General features: G+C 53.8%; 3 protein-coding genes and 1 long non-coding RNA gene across 7 annotated transcripts in view; 2 read left to right on the forward strand and 2 right to left on the reverse strand.

Annotated features, from left to right (window-relative positions):
* AXL (AXL receptor tyrosine kinase) overlaps positions 1 to 2,659 on the reverse strand; it is a 27,746-nt gene extending 25,087 nt beyond the window's left edge. Inside the window, exons 1-3 of one of the 3 annotated variants that reach the window (XM_059383252.1) lie at positions 2,120 to 2,659; positions 686 to 908; positions 247 to 347 (exon numbers count right to left, since the gene is read on the reverse strand). In XM_059383252.1, the coding sequence (XP_059239235.1) occupies positions 247 to 347; positions 686 to 908; positions 2,120 to 2,183 (388 nt within the window). In that variant the 5' untranslated portion in view covers positions 2,184 to 2,659. The remainder of the gene's footprint in view (positions 1 to 246; positions 348 to 685; positions 909 to 2,119) is intronic. The other 2 variants (XM_059383251.1, XM_059383253.1) reach the window with 2 other exon arrangements.
* LOC132005741 (glyceraldehyde-3-phosphate dehydrogenase-like) lies at positions 1,545 to 7,803 on the forward strand. Its single transcript, XM_059383254.1, has 2 exons — positions 1,545 to 1,624; positions 6,726 to 7,803. The coding sequence occupies exons 1-2, from the start codon at positions 1,560 to 1,562 to the stop codon at positions 7,771 to 7,773; spliced, it is 1,113 nt and encodes a 370-aa protein (XP_059239237.1). The 5' UTR covers positions 1,545 to 1,559; the 3' UTR covers positions 7,774 to 7,803.
* A 4,202-nt stretch (positions 7,804 to 12,005) lies between these two features.
* On the reverse strand, positions 12,006 to 22,347 carry LOC132005393 (cytochrome P450 2S1). 2 transcript variants are annotated; one of them, XM_059382470.1, is made up of 9 exons: positions 21,820 to 22,340; positions 20,485 to 20,650; positions 18,426 to 18,575; positions 17,938 to 18,098; positions 17,655 to 17,834; positions 16,649 to 16,790; positions 15,177 to 15,364; positions 13,414 to 13,555; positions 12,006 to 13,321 (listed from the first exon to the last, which is right to left on the reverse strand). In XM_059382470.1, the coding sequence occupies exons 1-9, from the start codon at positions 21,988 to 21,990 to the stop codon at positions 13,140 to 13,142; spliced, it is 1,482 nt and encodes a 493-aa protein (XP_059238453.1). In that variant the 5' UTR covers positions 21,991 to 22,340; the 3' UTR covers positions 12,006 to 13,139. The 2 variants fall into 2 exon arrangements, with proteins under 2 accessions (XP_059238453.1, XP_059238454.1); XM_059382471.1 differs by lacking the exon at positions 18,426 to 18,575 and having other exon boundaries at positions 21,820 to 22,347.
* On the forward strand, positions 12,083 to 16,631 carry LOC132005394 (uncharacterized). The gene is made up of 3 exons (XR_009400783.1): positions 12,083 to 12,164; positions 15,564 to 15,690; positions 16,558 to 16,631. It is a non-coding gene; the product is annotated as an uncharacterized LOC132005394 (long non-coding RNA).
* Positions 22,348 to 23,239: the final 892 nt, after the last annotated feature.

The following is a 23,239-nucleotide window of genomic DNA, read 5'->3' on the forward strand; positions in this document are numbered from 1 at the left end:
CGATCCCCAGAATGTCCTACCCCAACCATGTCTGCCCCTAGGACATGTCACAACCAAGCCAAGATATCTTCTCCCCCAGGACATAAAATCCCCCCCAGGCCTGCCCCCAGTAATTCCCAGACTCCCCAGCTTCCCGACCCCCTAAATATCTTTGACACACCCAGGCTGCATATCCCCTAAATTTTCCAGCACCCTCTGACCACTCAGATTTCCTGTCCGCCCACGACCTCTGTGCCCAGGGCTCACCCTCCAGCCCAACGTAGCCAGGCTGGGACACGAAGGTTTTTCCTCCCAGGACCACCGCACACTGGTACCACCCCGCGTCTGAGAGCTGCAGGGAGGAGATTCTAACAGAACAAGAGGAAAGACAGAAAGGTTCGGGGTCAGTGCTGGACTCTGGGTAGGGGTCATCAGAACTGCAGGAAGGGGGTCAGGACTAGAAACTCGTCAGAGCTAAGGAGTGAGTACTATTATTAACTCGTTTTACAGAAGAGGAAAGTGAAACCCGGGGTTACATCACATTCTCCAAGCCACACAGCTAGCGAGTGGCCACACTGGGGTTCCAGCCCAGGTGGGGCTCCTGCCCATAATTTTTTACCCATCATGTGATGGAGGTTGGGGGCTGAGGAGTGGGGTGGGGACAGGGATCAGGAGGGATGCGGCTGGTCAGGGGGAGGCTGGGCACCTGAGTTGGCTGACCACTTTCCAGTCATCCTGCCCATCTTCACCCAGGGGCACCTGGGTCTGGGTACTGTCTGCCAGCTCTAGCACCTGTCCATCCCGAAGCCAGGTCACTTCAGGGGGCTCCCCCTGAACCTGGAGTTCGCACCGAAGGGTCCCCATGAGTCCCCGGGCACCTGTGACGTTCCTTGGACTCCCCACAAAAGGGTCTGTCTCAGCCTGTGCTCCTGTGGGGAGATGGGGAAAGAGTTAGCTTAGGAACCCCTGATTTCCTCCCAGCCTGCCAGGCCCTTAGGCCCACATAGTTGTAAAGTGACCTCAGGGGGGGGGGTGGAGGGTGGAGGCTTTGGGGGAGGATGGGAGCCTTCCCAGGGGACTGGGGTCCAGCCTCCGTCCTTCCTAGGGGCCTCATCCTTGGTCTGTTGGGAAGTAGGCCGGGGATCTGGCAGCCTCCCACGCTCCCGACTGCCCAGCAGGGCCGGGCCCTGTTCCCGCCCCTGTTGCCCTTCCTTAGGGTCTCTAGAGACTTGACAGATCGGCTGGTGGTGGACTGCTGGTGGTAGATGGGTGCTGGTAGATGGTGCGGTGCGGAAGGAAAAAAGGAGGGAGGGAGAGGAGAGAGAGAGAAGAGAAACAGGGAAGGAGAGACAGAGAGAAGCCAGACAGAGTCAAGCTTGAGGACTCAGAGACAGCTGAGGGACAGAGACCAGAGAGACACAGAGGATGATAAGTGAGGGAGAGACACCCCTGAGAGGAGGACAAAGTTGGGGGAGAGACACAGAGGCAAACAGACAAAGAGACAGAGACATTATAGAGACACCTAGAAAGTAGGAAGACAGAAACCAGAGACTGGGACAGAGAAATGAAGCTCCACAGAGATGGCGATCTACAGCCAGAGCCGGAGACCCCCATCCCAGAAATGGAGCAGACAGACAGTGATGGGGTAAGGACAAGTGTGTGGAAGGGTGACAGTGACAAGCGTTCCCCCCTAGAGCTCTGAAGTCCTCCTCATCCCACTGCCTAACTTCGTGCTCCTTTCTGGAAGATTCCTTCCGGGGCAGCCCCCAGCTCAGCCCCTCTCCCTAAGCGCCCCCCACCCCCCGCGAGTCAAGTCCAGCCCCACTCCAGCCCCCAGGTTCTCCGTCTCTCTGTCTCGCTCTGTGTTCACTTCTTTCCATCTCTGACCCTCCCAGTTTCTGTTTCTAGTCCTGTTCCTCTCTGAGCCCCTTTCTCTCCCCGGCCTCTCTCCTCTCTCCCCATTTAACTCATTTAACTCGGTGTCTCCTTGTCTCCCCCTCTGTTGTCCCAAAGACAATCCTTGGGCCAGCCCAGACTCCCCTCAACACCTGCCATCCACCCCTCATTCCACTCCTTCCTGCTTCAGCCCAGCCCCGGGTCGTCCCCCCACCCCCACCCCCAGCAGGGCCCCATCACTCACCCTTGGGGGCCACGCATCCCCAGAAGCACAGCGCCAAGCACCAGGCCAGCAGGACCCTGCCCATCCTCGGGGCACCACGCAAACGATGCCAAACTTTCCTCAGAAGTTGCTGGGCACCCTGCGGGGGAGGGGGCAGGGCCGGGCTGTCCCCAGCCCTCCCCCCCAGCTCCAGGCTCCCTGGACTTGGCACTGCCCGCCTGCCACGGCTGGGCCCCCGCACCGGCTCTCCTCAGCGGCCGCCGCCTTCCTTGCTCCCCAGCCTCCTACTCTCTCTCCCAGACTTCAGACTTCGGGCAACGCTTTCCCCGCCCCTGGCTCCCCCTCTGCCTCCGCCCACCAGCGGGAGCCCAGGGGGCCACCTGGGCTTGGAGGGGTTAACTCTGGGAGGAGAGGACCAGCCCTGTCTTAAAGGGGCCCCGGAGGGAGGCTGAGGAGGGGGAAGGCGCTCTAAGGACTGCACCCCAAATCCTGGGGCCAGCGAGGCAGGGAGGCTGTGCGGCTCTCTCTCCCAGCTCTGGGCGCTGTCCCTCTGGGCTCTCTCCGTGTCTGGTAAACATTCCTCCAGAACTCCACTCCCCTCTCAGCCCTTGCGACAGCCCCCTCCCCTGCCTCCACCCCCCAGCCCAGCCCCAGCCAGGCACTCCCCCTCACACTCCCAGCTCCTCTGACGAGGACACACACACACTCAGATGTCATCCACGCACAGAGGCTGGGACCACAGGAGGCATGCAGAGGCACGCTTCTGGCCCACGGACCCACTCGACAAGCCGGATCAGGAGCGCCATTCCTGCAGAAAGTCAGAAACCAGAAAGGGGAGGACCCAACTGGGTGGGCATCCCGGAGGTGGGGGGCGGATAGACGCCTGCAGACGTGGGTCCTCATAACAAAAACGACCCACGTGGGCAAAGAAACAGGACACCAAGGTTTGGACACTCACAGGGGTGTCCCAAGACCTGGGTTGGAAGCCTAGCTCTACCTCCAACAGCGTGATCTTGCAAGTGACTGGCCTCCCTGAGCCTCAGTTTGCCCATCTCTAAGATGGGAATATGAATAGAACCCATTCAGTAGGCCAGAGGGAGGATGTCTTAGGTCAGGGAACATGCAGTTCTTCGAACAGGGTAACACAGCTGACGAGGAACCCTTGAGTTTTTGCGCCTGGTCTGTCTGTCCCTCATCTGTGTGTCTCACATGGCTGTCTCCCTCTGGTGGGACTGTGCGGCCTAGTCCTTGCAGATAGATTTGGTGCCCTGTGTTGGTTTACATGTGGTGGTGGGGGATCTCTGCAAGCGTGGGCTTCTGTGCTCTGGGCCATTCTGTTTGTTTACTGGTATGCTCCTCCCTACCCCTGTTGTCCAGCCCCATCCTTCCCCTCAACGCTACTGGCCTGGCCTCAACGCCTCCACTCGGCCACAGGGATGTTTCTGAAACTCACATTTGTCCCTCTCCTGCTTAACCATGACTCCCCATGTGCTGGGGCTGAGCTCCCAGCCCCTCAGCCTGGCTCTCAAGGTCTTCCCTGAGCTGTCTCATGGCTGTCCCATTTCAGGGATAGCCTCAGCTGTCCTCAAGGTCCTCTTGGACATCCCCCTTCCAGCAGTTAGTTACTAAGTCCCTGTGGAGGACCCAGCTTCACAGCCATCTCTCCTCCCTCTGACCTCACACTGTCCCAGCCTGTCCTCCTCCCTGGTCTCCCAGCCACCATGGCGCTCCCTCCCTCTAACCTGTCACCAGCAAGACAAATGTTTCTCAACCTCAGATGGGACCTTTCCCCTCCTTTGCCCCAAACCTTCCAAGATAAAAATCTCAAACGGCTACCCTCAGGCCCTCTGCTGTCCCTGTACCCTTGTGCCTCCCTTTCCTGTCCCCAGGCTTCTCTCCCATCTCACATCCTCCGGCAGCCTTGTGGCTGTGTGCCTTGCCAAGTGGAATCTGTGTTTGCCCACTCAGGAACAATTAGCTGAGCACCTGCTACGTGCTTGCAATCGACTTCCAAGTGCATTTAGAACAATGAGAGGGACAGGTGGACAGAAATGTTTCCGTGAGGGGGGCTGGGGATTCCCCAGTGGGCAAGGTGAGCGTCTGCCTCATGGAGCTCATATTCCAAAGGGAAGGGGGAGAGATCATCAAGACCAGGTAAAACATTTATGAGGGCGTAATATGCACAGTGCAGGGAAACAAAGCAGGAGAGGGAACAGCAAAAGGGTGAGATTGCCATTATAAATGGGGTGGTCAGGGAAGACCCCTCTGAGGCTGTGATTAAGATTCGAAGTAAATCAGGGCTGCCTGGGTGGTTCAGTCATTAAGCGTCTGCGATCTGCTCAGGTCATGATCCCAAGGTCCTGGGATGGAGCCCCTGCTTCTCCCTCTCCCTCTGCCTGCCTCTCTGCCTACTTGTGCCCTCCCTCTCTCTCTCTGCCGAATAAATTAAAAAAAAAAAAAAAAAAAAAAAAAGATCTGAAGCAAATTAGCAAGTGAATCATGGGGGAAAGGGCATTCTAGGCAGAAGGAATCTCTAGTAGGAAGGTCCAGAGGCAGGCATGTGAAGGACTTCAAGGAGATGGGTGTCTGAAATGGGTAAGGTTAGGGAGGGCGTTGGCCCAGCAAGGAAGACACAGAACATTAGTTTCGGGTGCACAGCATAGCGATACGATATTTGTATCTATTTCCAAATGATTACCACAATGAGCCCAGTTAACGTCTGCCACCACACAGATACAGAAGTTTTCTTATTTTGTGGTGAGAAGTTCTTTTTTATTTTTATTTTTAATTTTTTAAAAGATTTTATTTATTTGACAGATTTTATTTATTTATTTATTTTTAAAGATTTATTTATTTGACATGTAGGTAGAGAAGCAGGAAGAGGGAGAGGAGGAAGCAGGCTCCCTGCTGAGCAGAGGGCCTGATGTGAGATGTGATGTGATATGGGGCTGACCCCAGGACCCAGGGATCATGACTTGAGCTGAAGACAGAGGCTTTAACCCACTGAGCCATCTAGGGGCCCGAGAAGTTCTTTTTAAAAAAAGACTTATATTTTTAAGCAATCTCTGCACCCAGCATGGGGCTCGAAATTATAACCCCAAGATCAAGAGATGCACGTTCTTCCAAGTGAGCCAGCCAGGTGCCCCATGATGAGAACTTCTAAGACCAACTCTCTTAGCAAATTTCAAATATGCAATATGGTATTTTTTTTTTTTTTTTAAGTAAACTCTACTCCCCGACTTAAAGCTCAAACTCAGGACCCCATGATCAAGAGTCACATGCCCTACCGACTGAGCCAGCCAGGGGCCCCCACAGTAGTGTTAACTTTAGGCTCTATGCTGTATATTACATCTCTGTTTCCACGAGTTTGGTTTTTTTTAGATTCCAAACCTAAGTGAGATCATACAGTATTTGTCTTGTCTGACTTACTTTACTTAGCGTGTTGCTGTCAAGGTCCATCCAAGCTGTTGGAAATGGTGGGATCTTCTTTTTCATGGCAGAATAATACTTTGTCATTTACACGTGTGTGTGTGTGTGTGTGTGTGTGTGTGTGTGTATCACATTCTCCTTATCCATTTATCTGTTGATAGCCACAGGGGTTGTTTCTGTTTTGGCTACTGGGAAGAATGCTGCCGTGAATACGGGAGTGCAGATCTCTCTTTGATACACTGATTTTGTTTCCTTTGGATACATACCCAGAAAGAGGATTTCTGGGTCAAAAGGTAGTTCTATTTTTAATTTTTTTGAGAAACTTCCACACTTTTTTCCATTATTGCTATACCAATTTATCTTCCCACCAAAAGTGTGGGAGAGTTCCTGCTGCGGGGCAGGGAGTCTTTGAGCAGGGGAGAGACCTGGTTGGATTTGGTTTCAGAAGACCCCGCTAAGACCAATAAGTGAAAGGTTGACGGGAAACTTTCCAACAGAGAGATCAGGACCTGGCCATAGTTTACTGCCACATGATGGCCCAGGAAGAGACCTAGCACTCCCAGTGTGTACCTCTTGCCACTCTGAGTCCGAATCTGATCTAATTCCCACTTTATTATTTCTTTTCTAAAGATTTTATTTATTTATTTATTTATTTATCAGAGAGAGAGAAAGAGAGAGCAAAGCAGGGGGAGCTGCAGGCAGAGGGAGAAGCAGGCTTCCGGCTGAGCAAGGAGCCCCATGTGGAACTCGATTCCAGGTCCCCAGGATCATGACCTGAGCTGAAGGCACACGATTAAATGGCAGAGCCACCCAGGTGTCCCTAATTCTCACTTTACGGGGTATTCCTGGAATGGAAAGACATCTTGAATGGCACCACAGAGATGGTGTCAGCCAAAGCCAGGATGTGAAAATTTGTACAGGGCAAAGTGACCTAGTTTCTTAAGAAACAAGTGGTGTACACAAGTTGAGGAATGGCTACAGATTTCAGAGACCCGAGAAGTTCACGGGAAAGCATCCTGTGGTGAATTTTGGGCTCCTTGTTAGAACAAACCCAACTACCAAGTATACTTTTAAGATTGTTAGGGAAACGTGAATATGGAGACCACAGATTCGGTAATAGTGAGTGGGGTGAAACACGTGTTCATTGGGCCTTTTAAAAAATTGAAAGGGGGGCTCTCTGCTCTTCCCCGTTCGACAGACAGCCGCATCTTCAGGTGCAGTGCCAGCCGCGTGCCCGAGACACGATGGTGAAGGTCAGAGTGAATGGATTTGGCTGTATTGGGCGCCTGGTCACCAGGGCTGCTTTTAACTCTGGTAAAGTGGATATTGTCGCCATCAATGACCCTTTCATTGATCTCAACTACATGGTCTACATGTTCCAGTATGATTCTACCCATGGTAAATTCCACGGCACAGTCAAGGCTAAGAACGGGAAGCTTGTCATCAATGGGAAGTCCATCTCCATCTTCCAGGAGCGAGATCCTGCCAACATCAAATGGGGCGATGCTGGTGCTGAGTATGTTGTGGAGTCCACTGGGGTCTTCACCACCATGGAGAAGGCTGGGGCTCACTTGAAGGGCGGGGCCAAGAGGGTCATCATCTCTGCTCCTTCTGCTGATGCCCCCATGTTCGTGATGGCTGTGAACCATGAGAAGTATGACAACTCCCTCAAGATTGTCAGCAATGCCTCCTGTACCACCAACTGCTTGGCTCCTCTGGCCAAGGTCATCCATGACAACTTCGGCATTGTGGAGGGACTCATGACCACCGTCCATGCCATCACTGCCACCCAGAAGACTGTGGACGGCCCCTCTGGGAAGCTGTGGCGTGACGGCCGAGGGGCTGCCCAGAACATCATCCCTGCTTCCACTGGTGCGGCCAAGGCAGTAGGCAAGGTCATCCCTGAGCTGAATGGGAAGCTCACTGGCATGGCCTTCCGTGTCCCCACCCCCAACGTATCTGTTTTGGATCTGACCTGCCACCTGGAGAAAGCTGCCAAATATGATGACATCAAGAAGGTGGTGAAGCAGGCATCAGAGGGCCCCCTTAAAGGCATCCTGGGGTATACTGAGGACCAGGTTGTCTCCTGTGACTTCAACAGTGACACCCACTCCTCTACCTTCGATGCTGGGGCAGGCATTGCTCTCAATGACCACTTTGTCAAGCTCATTTCCTGGTATGACAATGAATTTGGCTACAGCAACCGGGTGGTGGACCTTATGGTCCACATGGCCTCCAAGGAATAAGAGCCCCCTGAACCACCAGCCCCAGCCAGAACAAAAGGAAGAAAGAGGCCCTCAGCTGCTGGGGAATCCCTACCGCAACTTATCCCCTAAAACACTGAGAATCTCTCAACCTCCACTGTTTCTATCACAAACCCCCTGAAGAAGGGAAGGGGCTTGGGGAGCCCTACCTTGTCATGTACCATCAATAAAGTATACTGTACCCAGCAAAAAAAAAAAAAAAAAAAAAAAAAAAAAATTGAAAGGGGGAGTGGCGCCTGGGTGGCTCAGTCCCTTAAACGTCCCACTTTTGATCTAGGCTCGGGTCATGGTCTCAGGATCCACCGGGGAACATGGTGATGGGACTGCCAGAGAGTTCTCTCCCTCTCCCCCTGCCCCACCCATCCCATGCTCTTGTGCTCTCTCTCAAATAAATAAATCTTTCTTAAAAAATATTTTATTTGGGGTACCTGGGTGGCTCAGTGGGTTAAAGCCTCTGCCTTTGGCTCAGGTCATGATCTCAGGGTTCTGGGATCGAGCCCCGCATTGGGCTCTCTGCTTGGCAGAGAACCTGCTCCCCCCTCTCTCTCTGCCTGCCTCTCTGCCTGCTTGTCATCTCTGTCTATCAAATAAATAAATAAAATCTTTAAAAATATTTTTTAAAATATTTTATTTAATGGGGCGCCTGAGTGGTTCAGTGGGTCAAGCCTCTGCCTTCAGCTCAGGTCATGATCTCAGGGTCCTAGGATCAAGCCCCTCATCGGGCTCTCTGCTTGGCAGAGAAACTGCTCTCCTCTTTCTCTCTGCCGGCCTCTCTGCCTACCTATGATCTTTCTCTCTCTGTCAAATAAATAAAATCTTTTAAAAAGTATTTTATTTATTTATTTGACAGAGAAAGAGAGAATCAGCAGGGGCAGCAGGCAGAGGAAAAGGGAGAAGCAGGCTCTCTGCTGAGCAAGGAGCCTGATGTGGGGCTTGATTCTAGGACACTGGGATCATGACCTGAGCCGAAGGCAGCCGTTTAGCCCACTGAGCTGCCCAGGAGCCCCTCAAATAAATAAACCTTTTATTTTATTTATTTATTTATTTATTAAGATTTTATTTATTTATTTGAGAGAGAGACAGTGAGAGAGAGCATGAGCGAGGAGAAGGTCAGAGAGCGAAGCAGACTCCCCATGGAGCTGGGAGCCTGATGTGGGACTCGATCCCGGGACTCCGGGATCATGACCTGAGCCGAAGGCAGTCGTCCAACCAACTGAGCCACCCAGGCGTCCCTAAATAAACCTTTTAAAAAAAATCTGAGGGGGGGGGCCTGGGTGGCTCAACAGATTAAGCCTCTGCCTTTGACTCGGGTCATGATCTCAGGGTCCTAGGATGGAGCCCCATATCGGACTGCTCAGCAGGGAGCTTACTCCCCCCACTCTGCCTACTTGTGATCTCTCTCTCTCTCTGTCAAATAAATAAATAAAATCTTTTTTAAAAAAATTGAGGGGCGTCTGTGTGGCTCAGTCTGCTGAGAGTCTGCCTTCGGCTCAGGTCATGATCCTAGGTCCTGGGATCGAGCTCCTCACCGGGCTCCCTGCTTAGTGGGGAGTCTGCTTCCCCCTCTGCTTCTGCTTCTTCTCTCTCTCTCGGATGAATAAATAAATAAAATCTTTTTTTTTTTAAAGATTTTATTTATTTTATTTGACAGAGAGAGAGATCACAAGTAGGCAGAGAGGCAGGCAGAGACAGAGAGGGAAGCAGGCTCCCTGCTGAGCAGAGAGCCCGATGCGGGGCTCGATCCCAGGACACTGAGATCATGACCTGAGCCGAAGGCAGCGGCTTAATCCACTGAGCCACCCAGGCGCCCCTAAATAAATAAAATCTTAAAAAAAATAAAAATAAAAATTTTTAAAAAATTGAGAGGGGGAATTACTGCTTAATAAGTGAAGAGTCTTTTTGGGGGGATAATAACCATCTTTGAGGAAAATGGTGATGGTCACACAGATTCGTGTGTTTAACGCCATGGCTTACACACTTAGGTATGGTTAAAACGATAGTTACATGCATCTTAGTGCACACACACAGAACTGAAGACCACACTCATTCTACATTTTCCTTTTCGGGTTCCAAAATTCCTATGAAGCCCTCCTGAGTTTAGGTTTTTCTTTTCCTTGCTACTGAAACGATCCTGACTCAATGCCAGCTTTCATACCAATGCAGCACACGGTCCATCCCTCCCTGAGGGAGTCTGATGGTATTTCTCGTTCCAGACTTCCCTCCGTGTGAATTTCAATAAATAAATTAATTGATTGATTAATAGCAATCTCTACGGCCAGCATGGGGCTCCAACTCACAACCCCAAGATCAAGAGTCTTACCCTCCACTGACTGAGCCAGCCAGGGGCCCCGCATGAAAAACTTTAAACAAGGAAACTCGGGCACCTGGGTGGCTCAGTGGATAAGTGGTTAAGCCTCTGCCTTTGGCTCAGGTCATGATCTCAGGGTCCTGGGATCGAGCCCCACATCGGGCTCTCTGCTCAGTGGGGAGCCTGCATCCCCCCCGCCCCTGCCTACTTGTGATCTCTGTCTCTCTGTGTCAAATAAATAAATAAAATCTTTAAAAATAAATAAACAAGGAAACTTGCAGCTAATGACAAATGCTTTGCTGAAATACCCAGGGAAGATGAACCAACGTCTGCCGTTCACTTTAAAACACCTAGACAGTGCTGGATGGACAGGGGGATGGCAGCGTGCTCAGTGGCGGGTCAGACTGCCCGTGGGAGAGCCCAGGGGCTGCACCACGCGGTATCCCTGTTTCATTCCCTCAAGCTTGCTGGAAAACTGTCAGAAGATGTTGGGGCCTGGGGGAAATGTCCTTCACTATTAGAAAGGCATATTCAATGATTTTTCTGGAATTTGGTGTTTTAAAAAAAAATTATTTATTTTTAGAGAGCCCCTGAGTGGGGGGAGAGAAAGAGGGAGTGGGACAAGCAGACTCCCGGCTGACCTTGGAGTCCGATGTGGGGGGCTCTATCTCAAGTCCCTGAGATCATAACCTGACCCAAAGCTGAGAGTCGACCCTTAACGGACTCAACCACTGAGGTGCCCCTGGGATTTGCTTTAAAATAATAACGGTGGGGGGCACCTGGGTGGCTCAGTCCTTAAGTGTCTACCTTCAGCTCAGGTCATGATGCCAGGGTCCTGGGATTGAGTCCCACATCGGGCTGGCTGCTCCTCTCTCTCTCCCACTCCCCCTGCTTGTATTCCCTCTCTCACTGTCTCTCTCTCTCTCTCTCTCTCGCTCTGTCAAATAAATAAATAAATAAAAATCTTTTAAATAAATAAATGAATAACATTAATAACAGGGGTACCTGGCTGGCTCAGTCTGTGGAGCCTGTGGCCCTTGATCTTGGGGTTTTGAGTTTGATCCCCATGTTAGGTGTAAAGTTAACTTAAAAATAAAAGCTAAAAAAAAAAATCTTAAAAAAAATAAAATAATGGGGCACCTGGGTGGCTCACTTGTTAAGCATCTGCCTTGGGGTCAGGTCATAATCCCAGGGTTCTGGGATCAAACCCCGCATCAGGCTCTCCGCTCAGTGGAAAGCCTACTTCTCCCTCTCCCACTCCCCCTGCTTGTGTTCCCTCTCTGGCTGTCTCTCTCTCTGTCAGATAAATTAATAAATAAAATCTTAAAAAAACAATAAAACAAAAACAGAACAGTTCTAAGAGAGTGTTAGAAATAAAACTAGCAGAATGTTGATGGCTATTGAATGAGGACAGGGGATGGCATGGGACTTCGCTCTCTACTTTTGTGCACTTGAAAACTTCCTTACTCGGTAATTAACAAATAAAAAAGTGTGTCTGCTTGCCTTGTGGAGGGAAGGCAGGAGGAAAAGAGCCTATGGAAGAGGCAGAGCTGGGTTAGGAATCGTGCTCCAGCTTCTTTCAGACTGGGGGAGTTCCCAGGGCCTGGATCAGGAGCATCACCTGCAGGCTTTCCCTAGCTGCAAACCCCCGCCCCCTCAGCACACCCCAAACCCCCAGCTCTGCCGACTACCTACCAGCTGCCTTCTCCCTGCCTACACCCCCTTCTCCAGATCAGCCTCACGGGAAGTAAGGCCCAAGACAGACCCCCCTCCCCCCACCTCCACATCTGGTAACTGATGTCAACAGCCAGGGCGGGCGGGGGCCCTGTTTTTTAGCTCCCGCCCAGCCTCGAGGGAGGGGCGGACCCCCCCATCCCCACCCCTTACAATGACAGACACTGTCACAGGCACACCAGACCCTGCCATGGGCCAGACCAGGGGCCAGAAATGAACTTTTATTGCAAAATGGGGACCTTCAAGTCACAAGGACGTCAGAGCTGGCCTCTGGCCCAACACAGGGAGCTGGAATCTGGCCCCTCCTTGGTCATCTAGTCACTTCCACCAGGTCTAACTGGGACTTGGGGACGGGAGGTGGGCCAGGGTACTGTGTGTGTGTGTGGGGGTCAGGTTGGGGACGCCTTTAACAAAGTTACATAAGCGGGAGGGGGAGGTGTTTCTCTGATTGGAGGGTCTTGTGTGTGTGTGTGTGTGTGCATGTGTCCAAGTTTACTTGTTTCCCAGGGCTATGTGCGCAAATGCACGCTGAGTGTGTAGTTATATTTGGGAGGATTTGAGGATCAAGGTGCTTGGAAAGGGGTGTCTTTGAGAGCTGAAGGCCTGGAAGAAGCTGGGGCTGTGCCCTCCCCCCTTCCCGGTAATGGTGTGTCTGGTGTCATATGTGTGCTGGCTGTGTGGTTCAGTGGTTGGGGGCATGTGGATGGCGATGGTCACGTGCCTGGATCATGGCATGCGTGCACGAGAGAGGGCACGTTGGAGCTGAAGACAGGGACGGTCTCTCTGTGCACGGACATGATCCAGGAAGGGAGATGTTCACCTCTGTACCAGGCTCCCAGAATTGCCAGGAGGCGGGGTGAAGAGGGCTTGTGGGCCCTGAACACCATGGCTGTTTCGGTGCCTTGTGAGGGGAGGGGCTGAACCCTGCACCTGGGCTGTGAACCCAGGGGGGGCTGTGTTTGGACGAGAGGGTGTGTTACCTGGGACGGTGATCATGATTCCAGACGAACTAAATCTATGTCTATAGAAAGCCTGTGTGGCAGAGTTGCCCTGTGGCCCTCGTGGCCCTTGTGGCTGCGTGTCTCATTAGCCACCTGGGCCGAGCGAGCAAGCGGAGTCCTGAGGATTTGTAGGCTGAGTACCCACGTGGCAGACTCTAGAACACCTATAGGTGTATGTGTGTGTCTGCCTGGGGTGTAGACTTGTGGCTCTGGAGACACAACCATGTTCACGCCCACCAGCATGAGGAGGCCCCCACTTCCCACAGCTCTCTCCCTCCTCATCTGGTCCATACAGTGCTGGGAGGTTAGTGGGGCCGGACTTGCAGCTGGAAGGCTGGGGGGATGTTGAAAAGGCCGCTGACAGCTGGCTGGAGGCTCAGGGCCCCCGGTGGGCATGGGCTGTCCAGGGAGAAGGCCTGCAGGAGGGTGGTGAAAAGGAGGAAGAGCTCCGCCCGTGCCAGGCCCTCCCCGAGGCAGACACGCTTACCTGGAGGGAACGGGGAGATGGGATTGTGTCAGCCCTCCTCACACCCAGGCATGGGGAACCGACAGGGGAGCAGGGACCAGCCCAGCACGTACCCAAGGAGAAGGGCAAGAATGCCTCCTGCTTCTGGAACCGTCCATCTGCATCGAGGAATCGGTCTGGGTTGAATTCCTCTGGCTGTTCAAAGACTTCAGGATCATGCAGGACAGAGCCAAGAAGGGGGAAGACCTCAGTGCCCTGCGGGGAAGCAATCATCAAATTACAAATAACCTTCCCCACCCAGGTTTGAGGATTCTCTAGTGCCCAAAGCACAAGGGGAGAATATTTCAAGGGCTTATTACCGGCCAGGCACGTTCTTAAGTATCTCATATATACTCTCTCTCTTACACAACAGCTACGTGCACCTTGTGCTCTCTCTCTCACACGCACACTCAAACATACACTTAAACTCACTAAATCTTTTTAACAAGTCTACAAAGTAATTTCTAACATGATTTCCATTTGAAAGGCCGGAAAACCGAGGTCCCCCGAACTTACGCAACTTGCCCAGCATAGCATCTAGACATGGGAGAGCTAGTTCTTTTTATACTGTGTTTTAAAATTGTGTTGTGATTCATCTGTGGCTGTCCTAAGCCACCTGGCCTGGGTCCAGCTCTTTCCCACTGGACTCTTCCAGAGGTAAAGCCAAGGGCGGGTAGGTGACGGCTGTCCGTGAGGGCTCCCCAGCGCAGGTCCCCGAGTGACTAGGATCCCAGGGTTGTGCAATGGAGGAGATGTGAGGGAGAGGGACCTCATTTGCCAGGGACTATGGCTAGTGGGGCTGAGCCGGGAAGGGGAGGGGGGCTCCAGGAGAAGACAGGGTCGTGCTACTACGGCTGTTAAAACAAGGCAGACAGCTATGGCTAGAGCAGACGCCCTGGGTGTAAATTCTGCCACTACAACTGTAGGCTGGGTGACCCTGGCAAGTCTTCTCAGCCTTCAAGGTGTTTCCTCATCTGTAAAATGGGCATGATAATGGTGTAGGGTTGCTCCAAAGATTCAACAAGGTACTAAGTCCATGAAGCATTTAGAATAATCCCTGGCGGAGAGCAAATGCTCAGTCATTGATGCCTGAGGTTCCGTAATCATGATTAAGAGTGGCCATAGTCACTGGGTTAGCTGTGGCTGCCGCTGCCAGGAACGGAGCACCTGGGGGAACCCCTAGGTCCTGGCACCAAGAGTGGAGCTGGTGTTTTGCAAGCATTATCCCGCAGGTTCCTTGAGATCTCAAGTTAATACTATTACTGTTCCTGATTTAGAAGAGGGGTAGGGGCAGATTCATGGGCTGAAGTGATTTGCTCCAGGTCCCAGTGAGAAAACACCAGGACAGGATCCTAACTGCTACACACTCAAGGAGGGAGCGGGAAGGCTCCTGGGGTTTCCTAGCGGACATCGCCCCCTAGTGGTGCTGGTGATGAGTTGCTCTCTAAGGGATGGCAGAAGCTGCTCAGGTAGAGGGAGGGTGGGGAGGCGAGAGGCAAGGAGGGGAGAGGCTCATTTCATTGTGAGACTCCTTCCGCCCTCAGTTCTCAAATTGCTTCCCTGTCTGTCACCTGTCACCCCTGGCATGTGACTGTCCCAGCCACCTTGGAAGGAGGTAGAAGTAGGCTATCCGCTGATGGGGATGGGGGAAACTGAGGCCCAGAGACAGTCAAAAGCGGGAGAAAGGCACTCAGAAAGACAGAGGGACAGAGTTGCAGAGAAGAGGAACATGGTCATTGAGGAGACATGGAGACCAATAATCAGAATAATCAGACACACAGTCACAGAGAGGCAGCAGCAGAGACAGACATGGGGCGTGGCCGAGGGGCAGGCCCACCTGGGGCAGGGTGTACCCTCGGAAGCAGGTTGTCCTTGTGAGGGCGCGGGGCACTCCCATGGGCACCAGAGCCAGCAGCCGCTGCGCCTCGTGCAAAACGGCATCGGTATAGGGGAGGCGGGCTCGGTCCCGGAGGCCTGGTGCGTGGCTGGCCCCCAGCTCCCGGATCAGCTCCTCCCGCACACGCTCTGCACTCAGGAAGAGGGGGACAGGAGGTCAGAGGTGGGGTTGGGCCCTGTGACTCTACCCTGGGAATCCCCATCTTACAGTGGCAGCGGGTGGGGGGAGGCTGGCCAGTAGGGAGGAGGAGGCCCGCAGGCTTCATTGAAACTAGGTCCCTAACATCCTGTGTGTGCTGAGCACAGGGTCTCTCCTTAACTCCCACAGCAATCCTGTGAGGGGGGTACCATTATGCGTCCCAATCGCCCAGATGAGGAAACTGAGGCCCAGAGAGCTGAAGTCAGAGCAGACTCCATTCCCTGGAGGCCACCAGACCCGAAGCCCCATCTTCCAGGTCAGCCCACCCCACTGGCTTGACAGCCTTTACTGCAGCTGCCTGACCCCCAAATCCTGGGTTTCCCTGGAGCTCACGTCTGGGCCAGGTACCTCCCATACTATCCCAGCTTCATGTCCTGCCTGGGCCCTGATGACCCCAGCATTTTTTTTTTTTTAAAGTAATCTCTACACCCAATGTGGGGCTCAAAGTCACAACCCTGAGATCAGGAGTCACCTGCTCTACCCACGGAGCCAGCCAGGTGCCTCCCACCTTTAAGAAAACTCTTTACACCCAACATGCTGCTTGAACTCAGGACCCCAAGAGCAAGGACCCCAGTTTGCTTTTTATCTCCAGTCCTGAATTAGGTGTCTTGTGGCCTCCTGGATGTCTCCTGGCAGGTGGCCCCAGGCTCCTCACGCTTGTCCCATACTTGCCTCAGTGTCTCTCCTGAAATAGTTCCTCATTCCTTCTGTCTTCATCTCAGGGTAGTCCCATGGTCCTCCCATCCCCCAGTCCCCTGGGCCTCCTAGGTCATGTTCTACTTGCCCACCCGGCCCCTCTTCCCTCCCAACAGCTTGGCCTAGGACTGTCCTCTCCTGCTCAGGTCCCTGTCCTGTCCTCCTGGCATCCTCTTGCACACCTTACCTCTTTCAGCCCCAAGGATTTTTCTAAAATGCTAATTTGACCCTGCCCTCCCCTGCTCAGCATCCTTCCATGGCTCCCTATTGCTCAGGATTAGGCATACAAGGTACCACCAAGGCGACAAGGCCCTGAGAGGTCTCCTGCCCCATTTCTCACTTCACTGCACCTCTCACTGCCTCTGGCAGCCTCCCCAGCTTCTCGCCCTTCAGGCACCCCTGATGCCAGGCTCATTTTCACTTCTAGGTGCCGGCTCAGGCTGTCCGTTTTCCTGAATGTTCTTCCTCTGGAGCCCTCACTTCCGGCCCCAGGGCTGGCTGGCGCAGAAGCCTCCTACCTTGGACCCGAGGGTACTTCAGCAGAAGCAAGAGGGTATAGCGGACCGTGGTGCTGACCGTGACCGTCCCGGCGAACAGCAGATAAATGACTGTCATCAGCAAGTTCTTGTCAGTCAGTTCTGTGCTTGGGTCATGCTGCTCCTGGGAGAAACCAGGCAGAGAGGCTCAGAGAACTCAGGCTGTGGGCAATAAGAGAGGCCCAGCAGAGCCACGCCAGCAAGTTCAAGCTTTGTCAGGGGGGTTTGTATAAATGTTTAGGCAAGTGGGGAAGTGGACTCTTGATATTAGTTCTTTTTGGTTGTGCTGTGTTTGAAAATGAAAGAGTGTGGCTGCTCTAAAAAAACAAACAGAATGACATGTGGTTAGGATGTGGAGAAGCGGGGACCCTCTCACCATCAGTGGGGCAGTCATAGGGCGCAGCTGCTATGGGGAATGGTATCAGGTCCCTTAAAAAAATTAAAATAGAATTACTATATGATTTAGCAATTCCCTTTCTGGGCGCATACCCCAACAAGCGAGAAGCAAGGTCTCTTAGGGGTATCGTACACCCACGTTCCCAGCAGTGCTATTCGCAACAGCCAGACGGGGTAGGCACCCCAAGAGTCCACTGATGAATAGATAAGCCAAATGTGGTCTATCCATGCAGGGGAATAAGGATTCAGCCTTAAAAAGGAAGGAGATGCCGTCACGGGCTATGACACAGATGGCCCTCCAGGATAACACACCAAGTGAAATAAGCCAGTTGCAAAAGGGGTAAATACTGTGGGATTCCATTTCTGTGGGGTCCCAAGCATAAGAAAATTCAGAGATGGAAAGGTGGTTGCTAGGGGCTGGGGAGCAGGCCCAGGGAGCTGTTGTTTAACAAGTCAGAGTTTCAGTTTGAGAAGATGAGAAAGTTCTGGAGACCATCTATACAGCAGATAGATTTCCAGCTATACCTTAGTAGGGGCTGGCCAGGCCACCAGCCCCGTTCAGGAGGTGCCCCTGACCCTGACCTTCCCCTACCTTTGCCATCTTTAGCAGGAATGCATCCACCACATCGCATGGTGGGGCTGAGCTGTCCAGGCTCTCCTTGTGTCGCTGCACCTGCTGGACGGCGAAGGTGGCCAGGACGCTCAGGTGGCCCAGGAGCTGTGTGTGGGGGCCCGGCAGGCGCTTCAGGAGCCGGGAGAACATCTCATAGGTCTGCAGGGGGAAGGGCAGCTGTTCCCACGGGGCCTGGCCTTGCACCAGCATGGAGGGGTGCTCCGGGGGAAAAGGTGGCTGGAGAGGGGTCCCACCCACTTACCTGGCCCCACCGGGAGCTGACCCCCAGCACGGTGCCACCAGCTGCCCGGACCAGGGCCTGGAAGTCCTCGTCCTCGTAGGGGAAGCGGAGGCCGAAGGTGAGGGAGCAGATGATGTTGGAAGTGGCCTGAGCCAGCAGTAGGGAGGGGTCAAATGGCCGTCCTGTGGGGGAGAGGGTAGTTGGGGAGGGTTGTGCTGGAGAGGAGGCCAGCCTCTACCAGAAGGAGACAGGCATCGAGAGAGACAGATGGGGAAAGAAAGATAGAGAAACAGACAGGAAAGAGACAGACGGATAGAGAGAAGGGAGAGACAGAGAAACAGACATGGAAAGAGACATGGAAAGAGAGACATGGAAAGAGAGACAGAGCCGGAAGGTGGAGGAGGAGTCAGAGGTGGCAGTGAACAGAGCCCTCAGCCCAGCCCTGGACCTCCCCCGACCACCACTCAGGCATGTTGCAGGGGCCCCCAGGCTCACCCCACCCTGCTGACCTTCCATGCCCTGGAATGCCTCCACCAGACACTGGGCCTCCGCCTGAATCAGCTCCTCGCCTTCTCTCTTCCCCATGCCCAGGTCCCGCAGGGCCAGCATGGTACATCTCCGCAGCTGCCGCCACCGCTCCCCATTAGAAAAGAACACCCCTGTGCAGAAGGCTAGACTCAAGGAGGGACCGGCCCTTCTTCCCATTCCCCAGGACTGCTCCCTCCCTCCCACTGAGGTGTCTGGAGGCGGATGCTGCAGGCCCTGTCCTGAGTCCATTCCAGCCTAGCCCAGGGTTAAGGACTCAGTAGGTGCTCCATAAATGTCTAACCTTGGGGCAGAGGGACATTCTCCTGAGAAGCTGGTCACTGGGATTATCCAGGCTCCCTGGGTTCGTGAGGAACCAGGAGGAGTGAAGACTTCTTCCTCCCTCGCTCCCTCTCTCCCTTCTTTCTTTTCTTCCTTCCCGCCCTCCTCTCTCCCTCCCTCTCTCCTTCCCAACATTTACGAGCGCTATTGGGTTCCCTTCCCCATGTCATTTGGAAGCTGAACCAGGAGAGAGGGGAATGGAACTGACAATTTCCTCCTTTAGCTAAGGGTCTGCTCTGGACAAAACGTTGCTTCTCTGAGCTCAGGGTCTCATATGTATAATGCCAGCCCCTAGGGGCCTCCTGGAAGTCTCCTGCAGGGTGTCCCCAGCCCACCCTCCCACTGTCTCCCAAACTGGCCTCAGCACCTCTCCTGTTCCTGTCTCAGTCCACTGTTCTGCGTACTCCGCCAACCCTGCCCTGCTCCTAGCCAGAGCCCTTCCCCACTTCCCCAGCCCCAGAACAGCACAGTCCCCAGCCTGGGCTCCTGCACAGTTACCCAAGTATCCTTCTAGCTCTGACTTATATCTTCCCTGCTTCCATCTATAGCCTCCAGAAAATCCCAAAGCTGAGCACTCTGGTGTGACTCAGGCCCTGTGTGACCCACTTCTCCAGCTTTGTTTCTCATCCTGCTACAATTGCATTGGTTTTCTCTCACTTCCTCAGTGGTGTCAGGATCCCCCCTCAAGGGCCTCTGCCCCCTCTGTTCCCTCTGCCTGGATCACTCACCTCTCCATCCTCACTGAACTAACTGCATTCATCCTCATATCTCACTGCAGTTGTCATCTCCTCCAAGAAGCCTTCCTTGATTTCTTCCAGTCTCTCTCTCCTCCCCCGACCTGGGCCAGTACAGTTCTCCTGTGTCCTGATCTTAGAGCTATACCTCTTATTTTAGAATTCTATTCCCTCCCTCCAGTCCCGTGACATGCCCACCTCTTCTACATGTAGGATGACAGGACACCACATCTGTCTTGGTCACCTCTGTGTCCACAGTAATAACTACGGGGCCAGGCATGATAAAAATTTGTCAACTGAATGAATGAATGCTTCTTCTCTCCCCTCCATGTTTTTTTTTTTTTTTTTTTTTTTTTTTTTTTTTTTTTTTTTTTTTTTACTCTTCTGCCTGGAACACCCTTCCTGTTCATCCTAGGAGTTGGCACCCAGGCAACCAGTCTTTCAAGACTTCCTGGACATCTCCCACCAAACAGGCTCGGTCAGACAACTCCTCTGGTCCCCGCAGTCTGGTCCCCGCAGTTCAGGGCTTCCCATAGCCTGGCCCTGACCCCTCTGCCTTCCCCATCCTAGCCTGGCGACAGGTCCTTCTCCGTACTGGCCAACAAGCTCAGGGTCACGGCGGTGTCCTGACAGCATCCCCAACACCAGCCTTCTACTTTCAGGCTTAGCAGAAACTAGTTTCTACACATTAAGTGGTCCCAGTGCCTAGAACACTCTCCTGGTCCCTCCCAGTCCTGGGGGCTTCACCTGGAGCAGTAAGAACCCTGCAACATCTCACCCAGGCCACATTCAATCCTCAGGATGACCTATGTAATAAGCACTATTAGCACCCCATTTGATGGGAGATGGATGAGGAAAATGGGCTCAGAAACACCAAGCTATGCTCAAAAGTCACACGGTAAATGGTGGCAGGCTCTGAGCCTCTGATTGAGGGAACCCACAGTCCCCAGCTCTGCTCATGACTCACCGTGGCCGTCAAAGGTCCCGTCCAGGGTCGCCAACATGCCCCGCCCACTGAACGCCTCAGTCTGACCTTCCAGGGCTTCCTGCACGGCCTTGTGCCCCACCAGGACCACCACACGCCGCCAGGGTCCCAGGTACACGGTGAACACGGGTCCATACTTCTTACTCAGCTGGGGGCAGGGAGGGAAAAGGGTTGGGCGCCATGGGGCAAGCTGTGGCCTCTTTCGGTGGAGGTGTCCCCATCATGGCCCTGTCACTGGGTGAGGCTCCTAAGAGGAACCCCTTCCCCTGCCCCAGACAGAAATAGCCCCCTTGGGGGCTATTTCAGTTCTCTTTTTGTACCAGGCTCCCAGTTCCCCTCCCCATAGAGTTCCCAACCCCTTGCCTCCTACAGAGCCCCAAGTGTGGACCCTGGGACAACCCAGAACCACCCCTCTCCCCTGACTCAGAAACACAGCAGCAAAATTGGGCAGTTGAGACTCTGGCTTCTCCCCATTCCTTGGCTCCTGCCCCACCCCCAAACTAGCCACTCTTCTATCATTTAGCTAAACCCTCAAGTTCTGGCTGAGGTGCCCAGTAGGGCACGTGCCCCATTTTTCCCCAAGACTCCCGTCCCCCTTCCCGTGTTCTGAAGTCCCTCAGACTCCTTTTGACAGAGAACCTCTGGCCTCTTCCTCCTCCTTGCCCCAAAGGTTAGAACGTCCTCAGTCTTCCTTCCTGTCCTCCTTCCCTGCCGCCACAGGGACTTCCACCTCCCTCCTAGCTCAGCGCTCCACAACCGGGATTCTCAGCAGACACAGATCTGGAACCCTCCAGCCAAGCCTCCCCACTCCTGCCAGCGACCCCTCCCCCCTTTCTTCTCTGCCCCTCCCCAGCTGCCTCTTCCCCAGGGATAAACCTGCCAGCATCCCAGTCGCAAAAGGGCTCCTGCCTCTGGCTTGAATTCCCTGCTTCTATCACCTTCCCAGGATTCTGTGGCCCCCGCCACTCCCTCGCCGGGACTCCTGCCACTGGATCCTGCCTCCTCTTCCCCTGCTCTCATCCTCTCCAGGATTCCGCGGGCAGACGTCTCTGCCTCTTCTAGCCGGGGTTCAGCACACCAAGGTCCTTTCTCCCCAGCACCCCCGCCACCTCCGCACTAGACCTTCTCAGCTCTGGAACCCTGCTCCTGCCCCACCCCAGAACCCCCCAGCCCCTCTGCCCTTTCACCCTTGGCCTGCCTCCTCTAGGACACCCCAGGGCCTCTCTGCCCTTGGTGCTCCGCTGTCTCTCCTTGCGCACCCCCCTCTCCTGGCCCTGGCTCCCCTGCCCCAGCCCGGGCGTCCCCGCGGACGCTCACCCGCAAGAGCCCCGGGTACAGCGCCCCGGGCCGGAGCTGCAGGAGGTTCCCCAGCAGCGGCAGTGGCGTGGGCCCGGGGGGCAGGTGGCCTCGGGTTCGGGGCAGCGCCAGCGTAAGCAGCACCAGCAGCAGCAGCACCAGCAGCAGCGCCCAGGTGCCGGGCGTCTCCATCGCGGCAGGTCGGCTCCTCCGGCCGGTTCCCAGACGCTCCAAGCGGCCGGCGGGTCGGGGGCGGGAGCCAGGCGGCTCCTTCGGGGCGAAATCTGGCGGAGAGGGGCGGGGCACTGAGCCTCGCCTGATAAAGACAGGAGGGATTCTCTCCCCCGTCGCCGGATTTCTTTCTTCCAGACCACCGCGGCTGCCGGCTGCCGGCTGTGGGTACCGGCTCTTGCGAGGCTGTCTACCAGGTCAGCCAGGTTGGGGGGGGGGGGGCGGAGACAGCTCCCGGCGCCCCAGGTAGGGCGTGGGCACACTGGAGGAAACTGGAAGCCAGCGACTTTGCCTCCAGGAGGCCACACCCGGTGCCTGGAACGGTGACCCCACGCCGCCCTCCCCAGCTCCCACCTCCCTGCTCCAGGTTGTCCGGGTGTGATTTCCCAAGTGCGTGTGCGCGTCTTGGAGCCCGTTTCCTCCAGCATCCTTCGTCTTCACCACGAGGTTAAATCTGAAGTTCGGGAAGATAAATCGGTTGGTTCCAGGCCACGCAGCTAACAAGCGGCAGAGCTGGGATTTGAACTCTGGCCACGGGAAATGATTAATTGAATCATTCCTTCACTTAGCAGTTTCCTATAGTGGTTGGGAACATGATGTCTGAAGCCAGACTGCTTGAGTTCACGGCCTAGCTTCTGGGTGCCCGTTAACTCTTGTAAAAAGGGGATTGTTTTCAGGATTAATGGGTTCATGGGCAAAAAACTTCAAACGGGGCCAGGTGCACAGATAACGATGTTATGTTAGCTAATATTAGCTATATGTTAGCTAATATTCTCTCAACTAATTGTTATTGAAGTCCGACTATAAACAAGACTGTCTAGACCTGGAGACACAGGTCTGAGTAAGAGAGAAGGGGCCCTGCCTTCCCAGAGCTCATACTGACATGCAAATGAAGTCATAAATTAAGATAATTTCAAGTTGTTGAAAGGTTTGCCAGGGCAATGAGCTCCTTGAGGAAGACAGTTACAATGTCAGGTCCATGCTTTTCCTTTCAAAGCTGTAACCCCATTGTCTAGAGCAGTGCCTGGCACACAGTAGGTGCTCAATAAGTATTTGATGCATCAGAAGATTGAATAGAGATGAAGTCAGCGGGGAGGTATGCAGTGACCTGGAAAGCAATCAGCATCTATTTCTTGCAAAAGGAAGCAGGTGCGGGAGTTTTCAGCAGAATAGTTACTCAGTTTCCTTTGTACTTTCCTTAAACATTTTA

This window comes from Mustela nigripes, chromosome 17 (genome assembly GCF_022355385.1).
Source record: "Mustela nigripes isolate SB6536 chromosome 17, MUSNIG.SB6536, whole genome shotgun sequence".
NCBI lineage: Eukaryota > Metazoa > Chordata > Mammalia > Carnivora > Mustelidae > Mustela > Mustela nigripes.

Excerpts from the sequence above, each read along its gene's own strand:
- LOC132005741 (XM_059383254.1), top strand. The coding sequence starts at position 1,560 with ATGGCGATCTACAGCCAGAGCCGGAGACCCCCATCCCAGAAATGGAGC. Across the intron at positions 1,625-6,725 it reads AGCAGACAGACAGTGATGGG|ACAGCCGCATCTTCAGGTGC; the intron begins GTAAGGACAAGT and ends CCCGTTCGACAG.
- LOC132005393 (XM_059382470.1), bottom strand. The coding sequence starts at position 21,990 with ATGGAGACGCCCGGCACCTGGGCGCTGCTGCTGGTGCTGCTGCTGCTG. Across the intron at positions 18,099-18,425 it reads GGCATTCCAGGGCATGGAAG|GACGGCCATTTGACCCCTCC; the intron begins GTCAGCAGGGTG and ends TCTCCCCCACAG. Across the intron at positions 15,365-16,648 it reads GAAGTACCCTCGGGTCCAAG|AGCGTGTGCGGGAGGAGCTG; the intron begins GTAGGAGGCTTC and ends TCCTGAGTGCAG.